Consider the following 21789-nt stretch of genomic DNA (forward strand, 5'->3'; position numbering starts at 1 on the left):
CAAGGCATGATTTTTAAGAAAGTTTTTTTTTTTTTTGTAGCTTTTTTTTAATATTATTATAATTTTTTTTTTACCATTTATTTAGGGAAATCGGTTTTGCATTCATCTTTATTTCCATAAACAAAATGTACAATAATTAGCAGAAAACTTCACATTTACATCAAAATAAATACATTTTTTAAACCGTCTTCACATTATTTTGCTTATATGGGGGTTACTCTGATACTACCAAAACCTGTACTAAAACTGTTGAAGTACAAAGCCTTAAAAATGACAGCAGGCAGGGCAAAGTTACAGGCAGATACAAGTCAACTTCCTCTGCGTATTTCCTGTCAACCTGTGACCTCCCCTGGCTCATTCCGATATGCTTATGTTTGGGTTTTTTATTTTAGATGCTGCTCTCCTCTTCACCATCTGTATTTTTATACACTGAACAGCTCCGGCCTCCGACCGACTCCCTTCCACCGTTCACTCGCTCACCCTCTCACCCCCTCACTCCCACTCTATCTGAAGCTGTGGCCTTTGGCCCCGATGATGTGGCTGCTGTGCTTTCGGCAGACATGTTCATGAGTTTGAGGACTACTAGAAGGGGTAGGACTCGGGGGTATTTGTACATCGTCAGAGGAGCGCTGGACTCTTTGACTCATTAAGGGCTGAGGGAGTTCCTCTCTCCAGTTCCTCATATCGACACCTCATACTCTCTTGTGTCCTGAAAGGGACAAAAAGATAGCACACATGCTTACCTTCTGACCTTTATTGATGACATATGATAGGTAGAATCATACATTCCTTACCATTATAGATCAATTAGTGGTGCACTGGCTAATTATGAATCAATTATACAGGTTTTTACATTACATACATTTCAGCTAGACATATTTTTGACTTCATTATTTATTGATGACCTTTTTATTGATATGTTAATAATGATGTAATACTTATTCAATTAGCTTTCTGTATGAAATTTTGGATACAGAAGGGCTGCTATACAATCCCAACAGTCTATATACACTAACTTCACGATCAAAAGCCACTTAATTTAGAGGTATTTCCTTATTTGACAATAGAAAATGAAGGGTTGCTATTTTTAAAAACTTAATGAGTTATATATGAAATATAGACATACAGTATAGCTCTACAATCACTTAGTATTAATGCATAAATGAATTCCAATATTTTGAATATTTTACCCCTCCTGTCTCATAGAGTGGGTTGTCAAACTCTGTCTCCACAGAGATCTGGCTGTACGGATGCGGGTACATCAGTGGCAAGCGCAGGTTTGAATGATAGCGGCACCTAAACCACAAAAATATGGAGGCCAAACACAACGAGGAACAGGGTAAGTATAAGGAACTGAAGCCCCAAAACATGCAGCATACTCACACGCGAGCTCAGAAATCCTGACCTTGTGACGTAGACGTAGGCCCCTCCGAGCAACACAGACAAGAGAAGAACGAGGATGAATATGGCAAGCGCCATATTGCCCCCATCCAGAGACGAGTCGGCTGCTGCTTCTGCCACTGGAGGTCACGAGGAGAAAAGGGTGACATAGAGAGCCAGATATGGGAAGGAGGAAACATTGAAAGTCAAGAAAAACAAATCAATCATCAGCAAAAGAAAAATGAACAGGGAACCAGAATGGCATCAGCAAACATTCCTACATATCATGCAAGAAAATGTGTTTAATTTACATGCTAAGTCTAAATAAAAAGACTTACCCTCCAATGCATGGTTGCCAAAGCAGTCATGGTTAGCTGCAAATTATAATTCGTTTAGAGCTCATACAAAGCATACAGAGATCACATGCAAACGGCTCATTCCATGAAACGGGGCGCCCGTGGCATCTCACCTTTGCAGAGTGGGAGCGGCCCACTCCAAAATGAGGGATTTCCCAGAATGCATTTGATGGCAATCTCCCCAATGAGCTCATAGCCCTGGTAGCACATGAAGGTGAGGGACTCCCCTGGCAGATACAACCTCTTGGACAGGATCTGGTAACCGTTGTCTGGGAGGCCAGGATTCTCACAGGAGACCGAGTCCTCCGCTGGCATGGAGAACATCAGATTGAGGTACACAAAGTTGGAGTCATAACTGACAAATTTGGATCTATATCGCAAGGCATGAAAAGTAAAAGTTGCTGGGAAAAAAAACCCAGAGGCAGGTGACTGCCTCTCCATAGAGGATGGTAGCCTAGTGGGTAACACTCGACTATGAACCAGAAGACCCAGGTTCAAATCCCACTTACTACCATTGTGTCGCTGAGCAAGACACTTAACCCTAAGTTGCTCCAGGGGGGGACTGTCCCTGTAACTACTGATTGTAAGTCGCTCTGGATAAGAGCGTCTGATAAATGTAAATGTACTATAAAGCAGTTCAGTTTGTGGGTAGTAACAGCAGAGAACACCGCACAATGAAAACATCCATTCTTCTTGCAGTGCTGTGCTGCACACCACAGGCTAATAACGAGACGAGGCTCAGTTCCTCACCCACTGCTCTCTTTTTCTCTGCTTAAGCCAGAATGCATGCACACGAAAAGATGTACTCTTAGCCAAAAAAGAACCTCACAAAGGTGTTTGTGAATTACATGATGGCTCCAACTATTGAAAGGTGAATTTAATTTTTTGGGGGATCCCTGACTTTCACTTTTCAAAGCTCAGCCTCTGAGGGAAGAGAAAGAGCTGCAGGCCTGCACTTCTGAAGGTAGAGTATATTGAAAATTCTCCCTTCTCTGAAGTGCCTGTTAATATTTTAATAGAAGTGATAAAGAATAATGAGCTTTGCATGAGTTCACAGGGGTGCAATCGGTGGACACAAATGGTGACAGACTGCAGACTACTCACAGGCACAGTGAGGGAGTCGGGATGTCCACACAGGAGTCCCAGGCTCCCGACCATAGCAGGTCAGAGTGGCGCCGCCCTGCAGGATATAGCCGGGATTACAGCTGTACTGAATGGTTGTTCCGACCAAGAGCTTGGGATCGGAGAGTGTCCGGGTGGAGTGCTCCACATGGCCCGGGTCTGAGCAGTACATGACTAACAGGAAAGAGCGAAACAGAGACGCTCAAACTCAGGGCACTTTTCCACTCCACTAAGTTTAGGAACTTTCTTAAAAAGTGGACATTGGAGCAGTGCCTTATCCTATTGTTTTCAACAACAAATGCCGCTATTATGCTTCTTGGTCAGGTTTTATGTGCACAGGACCCAAAGGTCACATTGGTGGGACTAGCTGCACTGATTGTTTATGCATATTGCTCAGCTGAGTAACATTTTACATGGACTCATGGGCGAACAAAGAAACACAACCGCTGATCGCCATCTGGGCAGTGCTGGATGGAATTAAAGTCTTTCAGGGCCACCACCACAAACCAGTTCAGTGCTGGCAAAATCACAGGCAAACATTTACAGTTGTTATTACACGTTCCAGTGTCTCCCAAGAAAAAAAATAAAAGAAACTTAAGTTCTATTTGTCACTATCGGTTTTAGACAAATCTTATCACTCACTTTTCTCACAGAAGGGAGGCTGTGAGCTCCATGTGAGGTCCAGCTGACAGGAGAGGGTCTCTCTTCCCACCAGGTCATAACCGGGGTCACACTGGTATGTGATGCGAGCCCCCCTCATCAGGGCTTGGTGGGAGGTGGTCTTCCATCCATTCTGGATCTCCGGTAAATCAGGGCACGAGTCATTACGGGACACCTCTAGCAAAGGAAAAAGAAAAATTTTGTCCCATTTTACAGGAGTAATGAAGAATGATGACATAACCTGTAATTTACGGTTTGAATGACAAGATTATGCTTGAAATTCGCCTCTTGTAGATGAATAGCCATCTCTGACTCTATCTTTCACTAGCAACCTTACGCCCTCTCCCATGTGATGTAAACTGCAGAAGCCATTACCTGAATATGCATTAACCATCAGCAGTAGTTTGACATATAAACGAACAAAGCTCCAACTATCCCAGTAGAGTCTGAAATCCCTCAATAATTCATAACACTCTCACAACCATTTCATTCTGCCTACCCTCCTGGTAAGAATATGAAATTAATACTGTGCTGATTCACTTTGCTGGCCCATCTAAATGCATTTAAATTCATTTGGCAGCTGTGAGCAATTGCTTGCATACAGAACAGTGTGTGTAGGCAAGTGTATGTGTGACTGATTCATAACTGAGTGGCATGAGAGTGATTGAGAGAGCGACAACACACGGGTGAGTACTGGCGCATGTTTTGCTTTATGTGTAGGTTTAAGGATGTGATGCTTGAGAAAGGGTGCCCATGTTTGTGTGTGTGTGTGTGTGTATGAGACTCATACTCTCTCATGGGAGACTGATACAAATAGGATGTGAGTGAATGAGGGCAGTGAGAGAAAAAGAAAAGAAAGCGAGAAAGTAAAAATAACAGGGCCAAAAACAAATATATTCCTGGACATGATCTGCAAATTATACGTTTAACAAGCTGCGGCTTAATTTATATTCATTTAGATGCAGACAAATCTAAGACATCTTTGGTGTTGTCTGTGGTCTTAAGTATGTGATGTAACATTAATTAGAGGATGACCTATCATACTCTTTAATTCAGTATTCAGTCCATCAAATAATCAAATATCAAATAATCATTCCTCTCACCCATGTAGTTGATGATGAAGCCCTCTCCCTTGCCGAAAACCAGGCCGGCAGGGTCTGAGTGGAAAGTGATGGTGAGGTCTGGAGTGCTGGAGGACAATTTGAAGGGGCTGGTGCCTCCCACATACTGACCCAGGATTCGGGTCGTAACTTCATCTCCATCCAGAATAGTCACCATGTCACTGTCACTCAGATTTAGTCTGAAAGGAAGAAAGAAAGAAATAAAGAAAGAAACGCTAGTGATTCACCATCTTGCACTCTGATGATGGGCGCCATGACAGCTATATGCATGAGCCACAAATACAGTATCGGTGCTGAAGCATGGCTTTTTCACACTTCTGAGCAAAATGGCAACTCACAGCTGCACATCCAGAAGGATCCGCTTGTCCTCACCAACATGAATCCTCCAGCTGCAGTCCTCTCCCTCGCCATACCACTCAGGCCAGTTCGGTGACAGAATGACACCACTGGGTCCAGTGAGGTCACCTCCACACAGAGCTTTAACAGAAATGAATCTATTAAACTATTTTGAAACCCTCCCATCCACGCTGGTATTGAGTACAACTGCATGACGTTGAGCGACATTTTATACATGAGTGTACAAATGTTAAAAATATATATGCCCCATATATATTTTAGACTACACATAAAACAACAAGCAACATGTACACTTACATGTTCTGATTTGCGACTGATTTACACTATTTTTGATATATAATGATACAATGTACCTCACACACTACCAGTGAAAAGTTTGGAATTATGGGTCTTGAATTTTTTACATTATAGAACAAAACCAAAGACCTAGGACTAAAGTTGAACATTTGAGACTCTCTAAAGCTGGGAGTTTTTACTGTGACGGCACCATTTCACACTCGTCTTGGTTTCTCTCGACCACCTTTAGACAAAGGAGATGGTGTTCAAAGGCTTATGTGCAAACATACTTCACTTTATATTGCTATATTAAAATATTAAATATGCTTCCAGCCTTGGATTCTTCTCCAAGTTAGTCGGCATAGCTGCCACAGAGTAGGTGTGTCATAGCGTACCTAAAGTTGTATAAATCCTAATGCCACAGTCTATAAAACTGTATTAAAACTGACACACTGTATGATAAACATTAAACTTATTGCCTAATAGGCCACTGAATGAAATCAATTTACAATTTTATAAAACTCAGCATTGTGCAATAAATGTATTGATTTTGATGTAAAACAGTCTGGCTCTGTGTAAAAAACACGTGACCCAGATTATTCATGGCAAACTTCCTGTTCAGATTACTGATTGCACTAGTGCAGTCATGTTGGGGTCCTGCAGGGTACCTTTACACAGCGGCTCAGTGTCGTTCCAGTATGGGTCCCGTGTGTTGATGCACTCGATCACGGGTGGGCCTTGCTCCAGAGAGTGGCCTGGGTCACATGTGAACTGCACAACCGTTCCGACGCCGTAGGTGTGATCTGTCGTGCTGAAGTTCCCATTCTGAATGTATGGCTCATAGCAGTGGCCTTTTTCAAAAGCTGGTGGTGAGAACCGCATACCACTTCATATTCAACTTTATAAGCAGATGAGGCATGCACAGGGGTGTTTGGACTTTTTCTTGTTCCGGGTGAGAGTGTCAGGCAGAGGTACTAAGGGGAGTATTTAAGGGGTGGTCGGGGGGGGGGGGTAAATGCTGCCAGAATGCATTTTTTATGCCATTTTATTACTAGTACAAATATGAGTGTAGAAGCCGATGACTTGAAGAACATCCAGGCAAGTCAAAAATCCCTGCCAGACATGTTCGGGGAAAAGGGCAGAGTTTGGAGAACGTAGTGCTATCTCTACACAACTTCACAACTACACAATCAAGTTAAATTAATTAAACACTAAACATTGCAAACAACTGTTTACTCACCCAAAGAGGCTTCAGATTTTGAAAAGCTATGCTAATTAAATAAAGTGATTAACAGTTCTTGAGGGTGGCCAAGCTGGGCCAATCAGATTTGTGACCACGCCCCTGGGCACGCAGCTGTTTTTACACCAGCAGGCATCTCACCCTCATAGCGTATATTGAAGCCAGTGTTGTGGTTCGGTTGGTCTGTGATGAACTGGATTCTGACTGCTGGGCCCTCACTGATGACTCCTTCAAATGGGATTGGGCCTCCTCTGGCCGAGTCGAAAAGAACCACAGATCCAGCGTCCAGACCACTCCATAAAACCAGCCTGGGGAAACCACAGAGAGTGGGTCAGTGTTAAAAACTCAAGCATTCACAAATCATTTCAATAGCAAAACACTGCCTGCCAACATAGAGCTGGTAGCATGTAGGGAGTTCACTAGTTCACCATCAAAAAGCTTGAATTAAAGCACGGATAATTTATGAGCATGTTGGCCATGGCCATGGTCCCGAGACGACTATAAAAGTGTTTTACTTATTTAATTTGAGGAGGTGAAGTCAGAATTAGGGTGTGTGAAAGCTGCATCCTTTTTAAATACTTACATCATTACAGCTCAACTTTGGGTGTTCAAAATAATTACACACCAATAAATAGGGTTAAGTAGGTCATTAGTTCCTCTTCTAGAAGATACAGGTAATTATTAAGCCATCTTTTCTGTTTATTGCAGTAAATCCTGAATAAATAAATTCTACGACTTGAGGGCACACTCCTGGCGCACAACAGGGAAATCATAATTTTCAATTATAATAATAACACACACCCTATAACCATAACCATAACCACACACCTGTCTGTGGGTCCAAGGACCATCCTCTCCAGATGAAGGTGCAGCCTTTGGTTGGCAGGGGCCTCCAGAGACCACGAGCAGCTGCGGTCCAGAGTGCTGTTGGGTCCCGGGTGGGGGGAAGGGGAGAGCACCCGACCCACCGTGGCGTTTTTCATCGAGCCTCCACACAGCGCTGCAGAGGGGGAGCATATCAGCCCACCGGTAAAAAAAAAACAGCCACCGTGCACATACAAAAAAATGCCATTGTTCTTTTTAATAAAACTTGTACATATACTATATATAAATATACTATACTACTACTACTATACTATACTATAACTAAACAGATGGAGCAGAACGGTACCGTTCCATTAAGCACGTTCAAAGCAAAGATGGCTGAAACAATTATGGCTGATGTCAACTTGCTCTAAAGTTATCCTAAAAACCTGAGGCCCCCTCGGAGTTCTTCACCTCTGCAGCTGGGTTCTCTGGAGCTCCAGATGGGCAGCGAGGCGTTGAGACAGGTGAGTGACTGCTCCCCCTGCAGGTGATATCCCATGTGGCAGTGGAAGTGTGCGGTGCCCCCTGGGTGAAGATCCAGGACAGAGACCTCCCCAAAGTGAGGCCGGCGGGGCAGAGCACAACTCAGACGGAAGACTTGGGTTGAAAAAATTAAGAGCGGTAATGATGCAAATTAATGTCAAAATAAAATTTGTCCAACAAAAATATGTCTATTAACAGTAAATCATGAGCTGGTTAACATGGAAAGACACTGTCACAAAGATTCTCATTATCTCGTGCTATTTAAATGTACATAATCCATATATGTGAGATGCTAATTAGTAAATTAGTAAAATAATGGATCAGATGGGATTCGTCCGCACAGCTCATATAAATAAATATTTAGAGGGGGAAGCAGTTAAGTCCCTGACATCCCTGAGTGTTAGGAAGTAAATGATGCTATAAACAGATGGTCCTCAGTGCACCTCAATTAAAGAGTGTTTATTGTTATTAAGTCTCAAGGTCATCTGCATGGCAGAGAGCCTAAAAGTTCATCAGAATTTATTCCTTAGGAGGCTCACAGTGTGGACTCACTCTGGTAGTGTAGTTGAAATGTGCCCATCCCACCGTCGGGAAACGAGCGGAAGAACACAGAGATGGTGTTAGTGGGGCTGCGGATGACTTGGCCCTCCACCAGCAGCGTCTGATTAGCCAACACCAGCATGGCCCCGCTCTCATCGACCCCTCTAATTGACAACTGCTCGCCCTCAGATATATTAACATTCTTGACCTGTAATGAATTTGCACACACACACACACACACACACACACACACACACACACACACACACACACACAAAGACACACTTGCTCCAGTGTTTCCCTTCTGATAATCTTCTCTTTGCACTCATGTAAGTCACTATGAAGTCTTATCAAGAACACACCACAAGCATTTTAAAGTGTAGTCCCAGCAGATATACTATGCAGTGGGCAGTGTTTTTTATTTACAGTGTTTTTAAAGGTTCCCAGGGTGTGTAACATAAATGATCTCCTGGCAGTAGATCTTGATGGTGGATTATACAGGTAATTGGAGATTATGTGGAGGGTGTTAGGAATGAGCAGGGGATGGAATGCTGGTAATCCCCAGCTGCCAAGCAGCATTTGGGCACTGCAGGCTGGAGCCCCTGGGTCTCTGCTGTTCTCATTACAGTAGCATCAAGGGAAATACGTGTAGATGTGAAGCAAAGCATTTGTGTTTCCACCAACAACCACTAGAGGGCAACAGACTATAATAATAGTAAATAACAACAGTGGCAGCAGCAGCAATGCTTTGACTAATATATTTGAGTTTACTGATACATATTTTAATCACATAATAACAGCAACAGCACTGCGTGATTATCGTTTTGCCAGATCTTAAGATCACAACGATTCTTCTAATGAATTACTTATTTATTATTTGTAAAAAAAAAGTCATTGCTGTTGTAGACAGATACCTGCAGTTCTACTCCATAGCCGGTGTAAACAGTGATGGTGTAGGTGCACTGTACAAAGACCCCGTCTGGGAGAGGTGGATCATCCGAGGAATCGATGTAGCCCTCTGGGTCGGAGAAATTGATCATGCAGCTCGATAGAGCTGAGGAGAGACGAAGGAAAAGGAACATTAGAGTTTGATGTTTTGATCCGTGTTTAGGGTTGCATGACAATTTTTCGAAATCGGAGAAAACATCGACGGTCCAGACGTGGAAGTTGAGCTCAGGTTACAGAAGGAAAAACGAGATACACTGTAAAAATGAACCCTGTTTACCCGGAGCTCCGATATCCGTTTCAGCATCCCTGTTGATGCTCACAGCAGCTGTTGTGATCGGAGGGACGTCCTTGTTCAGCGAGGAGGATTCTGTAGCTCCTTTCACCCCGGGGGTGGGGGTCGCCTCGGAGACCGGAGGTCTGTGCGTAGGTGGGGAGGACACAGTAGGCGCGGAGCCACTGCTGCGTGACAAGGGCATTTTCTTCAGAAGCTGCTGCTCCGGGGACAGGACGCTTGCCCCGAGACCTTTTCCCAGCATGGGCAGCAGGTCGGGGGGCAGAGCTGTGGGCAACACAATGCCCTTCTGGGGGAGCAGCTGTTCTTTGTGAGCCAGGACCGACTCTAGAAAGTCCTGACCCACGGAGGCTGCTCCCCTAGGGCCCTCCTTCTCCGACTCCCCTGGCAACAGTGCGATGGACAAGGGTAGAGGAGGGGAACTCATCTCTTCTGGAGGAAGCAAAAGAATTGAAGTCACAAACACATTTTATATCAAATATTTAATTATTCTAATGAAAAATGGCAGTAGTATAAATTATTTTTTTTTTTTTTCTCCCTCAGAATAAAAAGTTCCGCATTTAGTCAGCAGTTGATGCAGAAAAGTCAGTCGTTTTTGGGGCTGAGGTGAATGTGGACTGAATGTGGATGAGCTGTGGGGCACGCAGGCGCGCAGGCCCCATTTACACCAGCGCTGTTTTGGCGCCTGTCCATTTCGGCAGCGGGCCGGCGTTTATTACAGCTCCGGAGCGCTGATGCAGGCTGGCCCAGGGTCTGTCGGAGGGAGGGCAGGACGGCATGCAGCGGAGCATGAAGGAGTGGAGGGAGACACACACACACACACACACACACACACACACACGCTAAGATCTTCTGCCTGCTGCGGTCAAAGCAGAATGTTCTACCTAATGTTGCCTAAACTCCCAGAGATGTGGCCGCAGTGCTGCCTCCTTTCCTCCATGCTCCCCATTGGCGCCACCCTCAGATAATCATCTCACTAGAAGGTCTCGGTCGTTTTTTCACTTCCGCAGACCATGCCACAAATGATTAAGTCTTTTACGTAACAGTGATGCTTCCCAGAATACCTGAAGTACTACAGGCATAAAAAAAAGAAAAAAAAAAAAAAAAAAGAATCAAATCTATTCTTCTGTCGGTTACATAACGCGATGATAAATAACTGTGGATTTACGTAATGTAAGCAGTGTTTACCATCTACCTCCACCCACCAAGAATCTGCTGTAAGGAGAGAGCCGTGGAAACTCCACCGAGGCCCTGGAGAGCGACTCAATACAGCACCAGTACCACGCTTCGCACCTACAGCCCCTCACCACTCGCAAACGACTGCCCTGTCCAGCACGGACGATGACGTTTCAAATCAAAGAAAACAAGCACAAGTAGCACAACAGAAATGCAATCAATTTCAGAAACTGTGACTGTTTCACTGTGTGTGTGTGTGTGTGTGTGTGTGTGTGTGTGTGGCTCTACAAAGCCAAAGCAGTGCTGCAAGTAGCGCTGTAGATGCTGCAGGTAATCACGTTGCATCATAAAAAAGAACATTACCTCCAATGCACTCACTATCATTTGAAAGAACGCAACAAAAATCCAATTCGCCAGAAAACAAAGGCACTTGTTTAGCCATCAGGAAACATTGGCATTTACGTGTTCTGCCTTATTCTACGAATTTATTCTAAAAACGTCAGACTCAACGATGACAGCACCAGCACATTGCAACAGAGACTGCCTTGTAGGCTGGGAAATACTGTGACTGTGACATGAACACCGGATCTCAAGATACTACTGAAACAGGCAATTAGACAAGAAATTAGCAATGACTTTGCCCCACTTCCCAAAATGCATTGGGGTTTTGTTTAACTGAGTGTCTGTTTTTAGATTTTGCCTGATAAATAATATAGGAACAGACCTGCAGTTCAGACTGACAAACATGGTCTCCTGGAGCTGTCATGTTCTTCCAATTTATACAAATTCATTTAACTGCATCATACACATTCCGATAAATATTATTACATTAAAAATGTCATTTAACAAATTTCTGCCAAGACAAGAAGGTTAGTTTATTGATGAATGAAATGTATAATTAATGTAAAAAGCACATGAGCTATTGGATAGTCAATGTTTCATTTCAGACATGTCAAAAGGATGTTTGTTTATAACGCAGATTCATATTAACCAACAGGATTATTCCTATTGGTTAAAATAAAAGACACTTCAGAAATACAACTATCCTCATCGGCTGTCAAGCCCAGTGTATAGATTATTACTCGCCATCTAAGTAGAAGGTCCAGCAACAACATGTATATGTTTGTGTCTTTGAACAATCAAACTTGTCCCTAAAATCAACATCCACGAGCTCTCCTGAGCAACTCCGTAGTATTCTGATAAATGACATAAATGATGCTCACAAAGCCAGTGAATGTTTGAAGAAGATGGCAAAGCCTTTACAGGTAGCTGTTTCTGCAGTTCATGGTGAACAAGTGGCAGTTAACAAGAAGAGTGGAGGTCAGGTTGGGTGGGTGTCTGAAAGATCTTGACTGCTCTTGTGTTCTTGTGAGCAGCGACACCTTCAATAAGACCTTTATTGTAAAATCCTGCATCCTGGACACACAACTCAGCATCCAAAGTTAGTTCATTAATTCTGCATCAGTGAACTAGCCAAAGTAACGGACATTTTATGCAAGGGCGCCCACATTTATGCATGCTACTGTGCATTTCATTAAAGGTGTCACGAGTGTTTTCTACTTTCCCACAACCTGCAGCTCCGTTGTGCTTCAAGTTGCGACTGAAATGCACGTTGGGCGCAACATGGAGGCCCGGGCTTAGCACGGCACAGTTTTACAGCCGACTACATCGCCTTCCCAGTGCTGCGGCGAGCGAAGTGCTGATTGAGAAATTAATCCTCTGCCTGTCATCAACTTAAACCTCTTTCTGTCTTCCTCTCTCTGCGGCTCCCTGACTCGGGTTTTATCTTGTTTCACTGATTCCGTTTCTTTTACCCTCTACCCTCCCCTCCTCTCCTCTCGCCTCCTTCCTTTACTCTGGCAGCAGATTATGACTCAGGCGATTTTCCCATCAGCCAACAGCACAAAGAGCGCCTTAGCGGCATGGCCAACATTGACGGGTGCAACATGAAATACAGCCAGAAGGCAGCTAATCAGCCAAACGACGGCCGAGCCCTGAAAAAGTCACACGCTCACAAAACACTCTTTTTACACCACTATTATTAGACTCCTGAATAAAATCATCTTCCCCAAAGAACGTTTGATAAAAGATTTGGTTGTCATAAATCATTTTATTGATCATTCCCGCTCTCCTCTGTAGCTATAAATACCACCGTTATACGTCCCTAGTCCTGGGGTCTTTAAAGTCTTTAACTACTTTAGAGGGGAAAGAAAAACAGCGCAAGCAGGAAAATCACAATCATTTTGTCCTTCTGTTGGAATGCAGCAAAAACGAAATCCCGGGAATCCGTTGAATCCTTTCTTATTCAAATGAAGAAGCCGTGAAGGGGGGGAAAGAGTCAGATGGAGGTCTGGCCTGCTCGCTGTGGGGCTGACAGAGGAAGAAGGGCAGAACGGATCAGAATCTCAAATGAGCCCCGCGGACCTGTCACCGTTAGACGTTTAGCCCACTGTCCTTCCTTTGTTTACCGTGGACCCAGGCCAGCCGCGCCCGGACTGAAACGCGAAGCAGTCGACACTGGACGCATTCATATGCAATAACGTCTGCACAGCGAGCATGGCTTCATCGGGACAACAGGGGTCCTGTCTGGTCCAAACAGTTCCCCAGACGTGATTACACATTCGACTGGTTACCCACAATACGCTGTGTTTTTTGGTGTGGACATCAGCACAGGGCAGCTCTGGGCCGTAAACGCTGGAGGAAGCGGTAATATAATGCCCTCTCTCCATTAACACGCCACAGCGTGTATATATATATATATATCTGCGCACCAGACGCACAGGCACACTCGCGCCCTGCGGAATTTCGGCACCCCACTCACTTCCACATCACCACCGCACCGCACAGCATCCCATTATCACAGTTTAGCACTGTGACTGCATTCTGACTCATTAGGGGTGTCAATGATCCCACCGCAGGAGAGGAGAAAGAAACAGGAAACGCGCGTGAGCCAGAGAGGCACAAATGTGCTGGATCGTGCTGCTCTAGTCAGAAGCGTGCAGAGCGCCCGAGCGCCGGCTGGAGTGCACTCTTCATTCTGTTTTAATGAGTATAAATGCTTTCTAGCACATTTATATAACACTCTCTGCCACAAGTACCTTCAGTGCTTGTAACAATAAAATAATCCTCTGAAACGGTTCATTGTTTATAATGTTGCAGATGGATTAAAAATTAAAAGAAGAAGCAACGTGTGAAATGCTGGTTCCGAGGTGATACTGAAATCAGGATTAGATACCAGAAGATACTTACTCATTTGTGTTGAGATCTGCCATATGACATATGTTCATGTCATACGATCATATTCATATTCATCAACCATTCAGTGATGCTCGGTTTCCATCCCATTAGCATGAAAAGGTCATCACTCATAATCAGGTTGCATTCATTTCCAACAACTGAACTGAAACTACAGCACATGGCAAAATGCCACCAAATAATGAGATTCACTGCTCAACTGTGTAACTATGAAACCACACTCTTGCTGGTATGTTTTGCTAAATAGTGTATATATAATGTATATATCCTGAATATCAGGGGAAAAAAAACTTTATTTATATTATTTTATTTATTATATCATTCAAAAACACCTTCAGCCCCAACTGTATTGTAAATCCTCATTTGATTAATTAATATTATAATACCTGGAGACCCTGGGTTTGTGATTTTTATTAGCTAAACAATTAATATTTTAACATTGCATTTTGAGCACTATTTTAAGGTTCGTAAATATTATGTCTGTAGCCATGCATTAATATGTTCATGGAAATGAACATATTAATGACATGCCATTACTACACATGTAACCTGCCACACAAAGCTAGGTTTGAATCTCACTGATTAACAACGCGTCAAATTAATTTAGTAAATAAATGCATGTTATCCTGTAGCCTGTTTCTTGTCCAGGATAGTATTAACTCATTTATTTATTTTGCCCATATTCATTTTATGTGGACATGAAGGGGAAAAAAACAGCATCTTGTTAAGGTTCAAGTCATGCATTGATGCAGAGTGCATGGCTTAGAAAATGCTGATATATGCTGATTGTCATTCCACAGTGGGGTGAAGTAGCGGCGCACACGCTCGACATCATGATATGGGCTTTTTGATTCTTAAAGAAAACAAACAAAGGTGCAGTGGGCAAATCAAACAGACTTTAAACATAAAACGCATGCAACATTAACACACATGTAGCTTTGTGTAATGCAGAACAACTAGTGTTTCCTGCAGGTACACTAATGAAGGGTCTTGACATAATGAGCGGCCTCTGCGAGTGAACAGGACCCAATTATCAGGTGAACAGGTGCCTGCTGGGTAAGCACAGCAGTGCCTGTGCATCACAGAGCCCCCCCCCTTCAAAAGGAGACAGTGGGGTAGGCGGCAGCAAACACAGGGTCCCCATGCTTCCTGCCATAGTGTCCTCCCTTCTCTCCTCCTTCGTCCCCCACGTCTCCGGACCCTCAGATCACTCTAACCTAATGAGCGGCAGCTGTGAGTGATCAGGACCCAATAATCAGGTGCCTACTGGGTGCCACATTGATAATGGAAAATAGCCTCCCTCTTAAGGCAGAAATATACTTGCTTGCATAGAGCCGTGGTCCATATCATGCGTTCTTTGCATCTGGTTTTGTGCATGTACTCAAAAATGTACGGAACATTTACGGATACGGGTGCAATACCTGCGTAATTTTATAGGGGCAGCATTGCGAGATCTGCACTCAACAGATGACAATTTTAAGATACAGGTATTCATTCAATTATTTGGTTTGTGACTCCTGGTGTTAAGGAGTACACGCTTCAAATTAAAACGGGTAAGTATGAATATACATATGCATATGGATATGCATATATGAGGTGGTAGTAGCCTAGTGGGTTACACACTCGCCTATAAACCAGAAGACCCAGGTTCAAATCCCACTTACTACCCTGAGCAAGACACTTAACCCTAAGTTGCTCCAGGGGGGACTGTCCCTGTAACTACTGATTGTAAGTCACTCTGGATAAGGGCGTCTGATAAATGCTATAAATGTAAATATGTAGCTCACAGGAAGTATATTTCTGGCTGTAGCATATGTAGTGCAGGTACTTTGAAAATAAAATTACCTTGAATTTTCCATGAAATTTAAATTTTTTTGGTTGCAATAGACATTGAATCACGAACCGTACCTTGCTCCAACATTCAACAGCAGGAGCGAACAAATAAAGCTTAGCAGTTCTGCTGATTTAGTCAAGCTAAAGAGTTTGTTCAACTGGGTTCCCAAGAGGATGTCAATTTCTATTACAAAATGTCTTGAGCGAAATGAGCATACTGCACACTCAAACCTGACTTCAGCTACAGAGGCGAGCCGGGGGACGGCCTCTGCTGACTCACCGGAGCTTCCTAAAGGGATTTTCTCAAACAATTCTCAGCGCTTCACTCTCTGATCCAACTCGAGCGAGTATTTGCTGCCAAATCGAAATGATGAACCGACTTCTTTTACATTTACAGCATTTATCAGACGCCCTTATACAGAGCGACTTGGAAAACAGTAGTTACAGGGACAGTCCCCCTGGAGACACTCAGGGTTAAGTGTCTTTCTCAGGGACACAATGGTTCAAATCTGTTTACGCTCATTACCTATTTTCCAAGGTGTCTTTCAAAGGTGATAAAGACTCTTTAGTCAACAAAACGTTTTTTTTAGGCCACAGACCCAGATGACTATGTTGATGAATTTGCCCCAAAATGGCCGTGAGCTGTGCTTTTTCATGTCAAAGTAAAGGTTGTTCATTTTCCTTCACAGCCTCATCTTTCCCACTCTGGCTGAAGTAGTTGCATCTCTGACCAGCTTGTGTCTTCAGTTCATATTTTAAATATGTCCATGCATGTCCGGACCCAGCTCGTTTCTCCTGAGGGCTTTGCGCCGGAGTGTAATATATACAGTCGCATCATTAGGTGGAGAGTGGCGGCGGAGGCCCAGTGGCAGCGATCGCACATATCGCTCGGCCGAGCTGGTCACGCGTTGACGGGGAGAATGCAGAGTTGGCTTAATGATTTCCTGTGGGAGCTAATGAAGGCAGCACAGATAGCACCTGATCTAGACAAAAGTGGAACATCTATTGACTGAGCGGGACTGGCGTCCGTGCCGCAAGGCCATCGCTCATGAGGGCATCAGCAGTATTTCCACCGGGGCCGCTCGTCTTCCCCCCGCGTCTCTCTTGCCAATGAAGACCAAGGGTCGGCCTGATGAATGTCCCTTCCTTTTTCCCCTGTACACTTGCGCACAGAGCAAGTGCCAATAAACCCTGACCCGACTTGAATAACATTGTTGGGTGTGTGTGCGCGGGGGTGGGTGGAGAGAAACGCCTTCAGTTTGCTTTTAGCCACAAGGACGCGTGAAAGTGAACCGCAAACCAACTATTGTTCTAATAAAACTGATGACGATGGCCAATGTGTGGCTTTTAATCCCCCGAGGGTGATTGTGGGAGCGTGTCTGCAGCGTCCCTCTCTGACGTGGTCCGGGGTCTGAGGGTTAAAGAATATGTTGCATCTGTCCGTCATCCCTCACCGTCCATCTCTTCGTGCTTAATCATCACCGTCCCCGCCCTTGATCCGCTCTTCGCCACTCGACTGTTTCTGCCTGTCCTTGGTCCTCAGCTTCGTTCTCGGTGTGTCCTGGATACGCTGGCCTCCCCAGGTTGTTAATGGCTTGTTCACTGTCTCTATGTCTGTCCTCGGTCCTCAGCTCGATACGCATACTCCTTTCAGTAGCTAATCAGAGCTTCTTCGCTTTCTTCGCATGTCCCTCTAAGCCTCCCTTGCTCGCTCCTAATTGCGATAGCTGGGAGGCCAATAAAGCAGAAAAAAGGTAAGAACAACATGGAAATAAAAAGCCTCAGAACCTGAACGCTCCAGAATAATATGCAATAATCCCATATCGCCACAAATAGTGAAAACGTGTATTGTCTCGCTCGTTGTGTTGTACATTTACGAATTCTTCGTTAATATTCTTGTCCAGTAATCGCAGTTCTGATTCCAAAGACGATCATAATGACAGTGGCCCCAGCTAAAGTAGAGCGTGGCTCTGTGATCCACCCTGGGCCCCGGGTTCTGGCCGGGGCAGATGGCACCTGCTGTCTGCTCCTCTCCTGGCTCCTGGAGTGGCGACTCACAGGTGCGAGCAGTCTGGTCCTGCAGCTGTGCGTCTCCGCGACACCCTCCCGCCCTCCTCTCCAAGAGCCCTCGCGCTCCCCTCCTGCTCTCCGTTCACCCGCTCCGGCCCTCCCCTCTGCCGGAACGCCCAAAGCCTGGCTGATGGTGGCCTTAGCTCGGAACGTCACGCAGACCCTCCTTCCGCCGCAATAATATTTGCTGACGAGCTAGCCGTTAACATATGCATTACCATGACAACCTGCGATTGAAACACTCCTTCCTCTTGGCCTAAAAGATTTATCTTTTGATTTATTTATGATTGCGCTGCTGCTATTCATGAAATGATTTCATTCTTTTTCTCTGAGAACCTCTGAAGGTCTTAGCTGACCCCCACAGGGCTACTTTAAACTAGTTTTGGGCTTAAAGCCAATAATTGTTTGATGCCTTTGATTACCGAAGGACAACAGAGTGCACCATCTGAGGTCGTGTGGGGTGGGGGCGTTTTTCTTCTATCGCCCCCTTTTCCTTCACACTCCCTCCATCTTGCCTCCCCTCTGTCCCTATCCTACTCCCAACATGTGGGGCAGGGAAGCATGTGAGCAGTGTTTCAATGACCGTTTACCCACAGAAGCCTCACTGCCAGGAAACCCTCTCTGGCCCACCAATTATTCCTTTAAACTCAATAGGTTCCGGGCTGAGTGGGGTCAGTGAGGCGGAGGAAGAAAGGCCTTCACTATCTGCTTTTTTCATCTCTCTTCTTGTTTTATTTCTTCTGCATAGTCTGAAGTCTGCTTTCAGCACTTAATTCTTAAAAGCTTTTCTTACTCCACCCTTTTCAGATGTAATGGCTGGGAGTAAAATGTGAGATGGGCAAAACAGCACAGAAAACTTAAGTTGAAACCACTTGAAATAAATGGCAATTTTGTGAACGTTATTCATCTTTTTTTTTTTTTTCTTCTCAAATGCGCAGATGAAAGCTATATTTACACTGCGTGTGGCCTTTCTGCTGGAAGTGCTCGCAGTCCTTGGGATGTCAACATCAGTCAACAACGCAGAGCAGATAAGGAGTCATCAGAGTTTCAAAAGGGACTTGCAAAATGCGAGTAAAACATGAAAACCGCTTTCAGGAAGCTCGAGAAAATTTGCAACGCTAAAGGAGTTTAATACACACCACAACACAAGTGCTTTTGGCTTCATCCCTGAACACGCAACACTTTCGAAAGCAGGTGCAGTGACTTCAAGAGGGTTCGTAAATCAAGGTAACGCGCAGGGACGTTTCGGAAAACACGCGGGCTGTCGGCTGTGGCTTTGAAGCAAAGAGAAACTGAAATATTAACCATGTAAAAGGCGGCACTGAAATTGAGGTGTCATGCATTCACCAGATGGTGAACGCTTCGCACCATCTATTCAATCTGCCCCAAGTGACACTGCCAAATCAGAGCTGCATGTTCACGGAGGGTAGTCAGGAAATGCCCCCCTCCCCGCCGCTACGTAAATGAACAGTAAATGGGGCTGCATATAAATAGCACAACACTTTGGGGATGTTTCGCATGTCGTGTCTGCATTTTGAGAATTAAAGCTTTTTCTTGGCATGCCACTCAGTGTTCAAAGTTCTCCCTACAGACCTCCACTGTGATGTGATGGCGTGTAGTTTTTCCCTCGTAATTGTGGGGCCAGGCGTGCCACCATGAAAAGCAATGGAGAGTTTATTTTTCTAAATTCATTGTAAATCCACACAACCAAAATAGTAAAATGTACGGAGCATAGAACATTCCCATTGACTCCCATTTATAAATTGGAACAAATTTCTATTATATGACTGGCCTTAAATGTTTATGTTTTACGTGTAATTACGTGTAATTTCTCCAGTGCCTGAGGATTTCATGCTGTTTCTCCACTTTCAATAAATTAGGGGTCACATCCAGAAAGTCCCCAGTTCACCCTGCACCGCTCCTTATTGACCCCAACATCCCCCGTCTATCAAGGTTTACACTGGCAATCTGTGTATAATATTTTGCAATAATAACTTCATTCAAATGAAGACCAGCAAAGTGCGTCTGCAGCGAATCATGGCTTTTCTATTTTCTTAGCACAGAGACCTTCCATCTCTTCTTGAGGAATCTTCATGTAGTTTAACTGTGTGCCAAAAAAGTCACTCCATTCTAGTCAAATGTTCGCTGATGCCATCTCAGCTCAGAGGCTATAAAACTGCCAAGCTCATAATTGGCCCTGAATGCCTAAAACAATGCAGCGCTGGGACGTGTCTGTAAACTGTAAATGACATAAGTAGGTTTATAGAACATAAACAAGACTCTGAATAAAAGGGGCTGCTTTACAAAAGGCCACGTTCTGCACGTTTTTTTTTTTCCATGTTACTCAATGTTTAATTACTCCCTTTAGACTTCCACTGTGATAAGATGGCATGTAATTTCACAAGGAAATAATAATTTTAGAGTAAACCTTTGCCTGTCATTCATATTGGTGGGACCAGGCATGCCAACATGGAAACCAATGGAGAGCACTGCAGAAAAAAAGACATTTAATAATAATAATGAAGTGAAGTGATTGTCACATGTGATACACAGCAGAACAGCACATGGTGCACACAGTGAAATTTGGCCTCTGCATTTATGCCATCACCCGGAGTGAGCAGTGGGCAGCCATGACAGGTGCCCGGGGAGCAGTGTGTGGGGACGGTGCTTTGCTCAGTGATTCAGGTCTTCCTAGTCAGTGACACACTGATACAATGGTGAAGGGGTTTGAACGACTAACGTTTTAGGGTTTGTTGAGCAGTACGCCATTACCACACTGTCTCACTGGATGGCGCATATGACCGCCTGTACACTGGGGCATAAGTGGACGTTGTAAATAGACCTGTTGGGTCTCACTGCTGCTACCAAACCAAAGAACTTTCATTCCAGGATTCCGGGATCAGCAAACATAATGAGCAACATCAGTTGAATGTGAGATGTGTGGACGGAATTCCACGCCTTCGCACCACCAAGCCAAGATGTTTTGACACGTGTGTCCATGCATAAAGCCACACTCAAAAAGGATTTGTGGAGATGAGCCCAGAGCTCGCAAGGAACGTGTCAGTAGCTGTCCTCAGGGCTAAAGCCTCGGGGGCATCTCACAAGACCTGCGAGGCTGAAGGCTACACGACGGAAGGCACTTTCCAAGAATCCTGACAAGCTCCAGACACGTCGCCTCACAACGCCCGGAGCCTGGAGACGGAGGCTGGCGGGTTGCCTGTAAAGCTGCAGCGCGGCCAAGGGCTGGCGAAACGCGAGCACGGTCCCGAGCTCATTTAAAAATAAATAAATAAATTTAAAAAAAACCCCGGCCAGCCGGCCGGCCACCAGCTCTCGCCCGCCCAGGCACGTTCCTCCCTGTCTCCGTGGCAGACACAATTCAATTTAAGCAGGGGCCACGGTCAATTACGCGCCCAGAGAGGGCTGCGGCTAGAGACACGCTGCTTGTTTACCCAGTATCCTCTTGTTGGCTCTTCTGGTTAGAAAAATGTGAAATGAATGATGATAAAGCGATGAATACAGCATCGGGTCGCCATTTTACAGCTTTGCCCATCAGGACGATATTAAATATGATTCATTTAATTTCACATAAGCATCTCTCAGTGAATAATAACAACCACGGGCATTTTGGGCCAAATGGGGGGGGGAAAAAAAAAAAAAAGCTTTTTCTACTCTTTCAAGCCATTTCTCGGCAGACTGTCGGGCCCTTCCATTCCGTTCCCGTTTGATTTATTCTGGTGTCTCTGGAACCGACAGCACGGAAGGTCAGGCCAGCGGAGCTCATGGAGGGGTGATGTGATCAGAGGAGAAGGA

The 21789-nt window shown here is 44.6% G+C and overlaps 1 protein-coding gene across 2 annotated transcripts in view; it reads right to left on the bottom strand.

The window, feature by feature from the left end:
- Window positions 1–90: 90 nt before the first annotated feature.
- The window catches only part of sez6l (seizure related 6 homolog (mouse)-like), a 22928-nt gene continuing 1229 nt past the window's right edge, over window positions 91–21789 (bottom strand). The window contains exons 2-17 of one of the 2 annotated variants that reach the window (XM_028971949.1): window positions 9628–10071; window positions 9317–9456; window positions 8415–8610; window positions 7791–7976; window positions 7341–7512; window positions 6654–6820; window positions 5941–6135; window positions 4978–5116; window positions 4622–4818; window positions 3501–3695; window positions 2841–3032; window positions 1850–2044; window positions 1719–1754; window positions 1406–1520; window positions 1191–1296; window positions 91–709 (exon numbers count right to left, since the gene is read on the bottom strand). In XM_028971949.1, the coding sequence (XP_028827782.1) occupies window positions 680–709; window positions 1191–1296; window positions 1406–1520; window positions 1719–1754; window positions 1850–2044; window positions 2841–3032; window positions 3501–3695; window positions 4622–4818; window positions 4978–5116; window positions 5941–6135; window positions 6654–6820; window positions 7341–7512; window positions 7791–7976; window positions 8415–8610; window positions 9317–9456; window positions 9628–10071 (2705 nt within the window). In that variant the 3' untranslated portion in view covers window positions 91–679. Of the gene's footprint in view, window positions 710–1190; window positions 1297–1405; window positions 1521–1718; window positions 1755–1849; window positions 2045–2840; window positions 3033–3500; window positions 3696–4621; window positions 4819–4977; window positions 5117–5940; window positions 6136–6653; window positions 6821–7340; window positions 7513–7790; window positions 7977–8414; window positions 8611–9316; window positions 9457–9627; window positions 10075–21789 lie in introns of both variants that reach the window. The other variant, XM_028971948.1, reaches the window with a different exon arrangement.

The sequence above is a fragment of the Denticeps clupeoides genome, chromosome 3, assembly GCF_900700375.1.
Source record: "Denticeps clupeoides chromosome 3, fDenClu1.1, whole genome shotgun sequence".
In the NCBI taxonomy this organism is placed as follows: domain Eukaryota; kingdom Metazoa; phylum Chordata; class Actinopteri; order Clupeiformes; family Denticipitidae; genus Denticeps; species Denticeps clupeoides.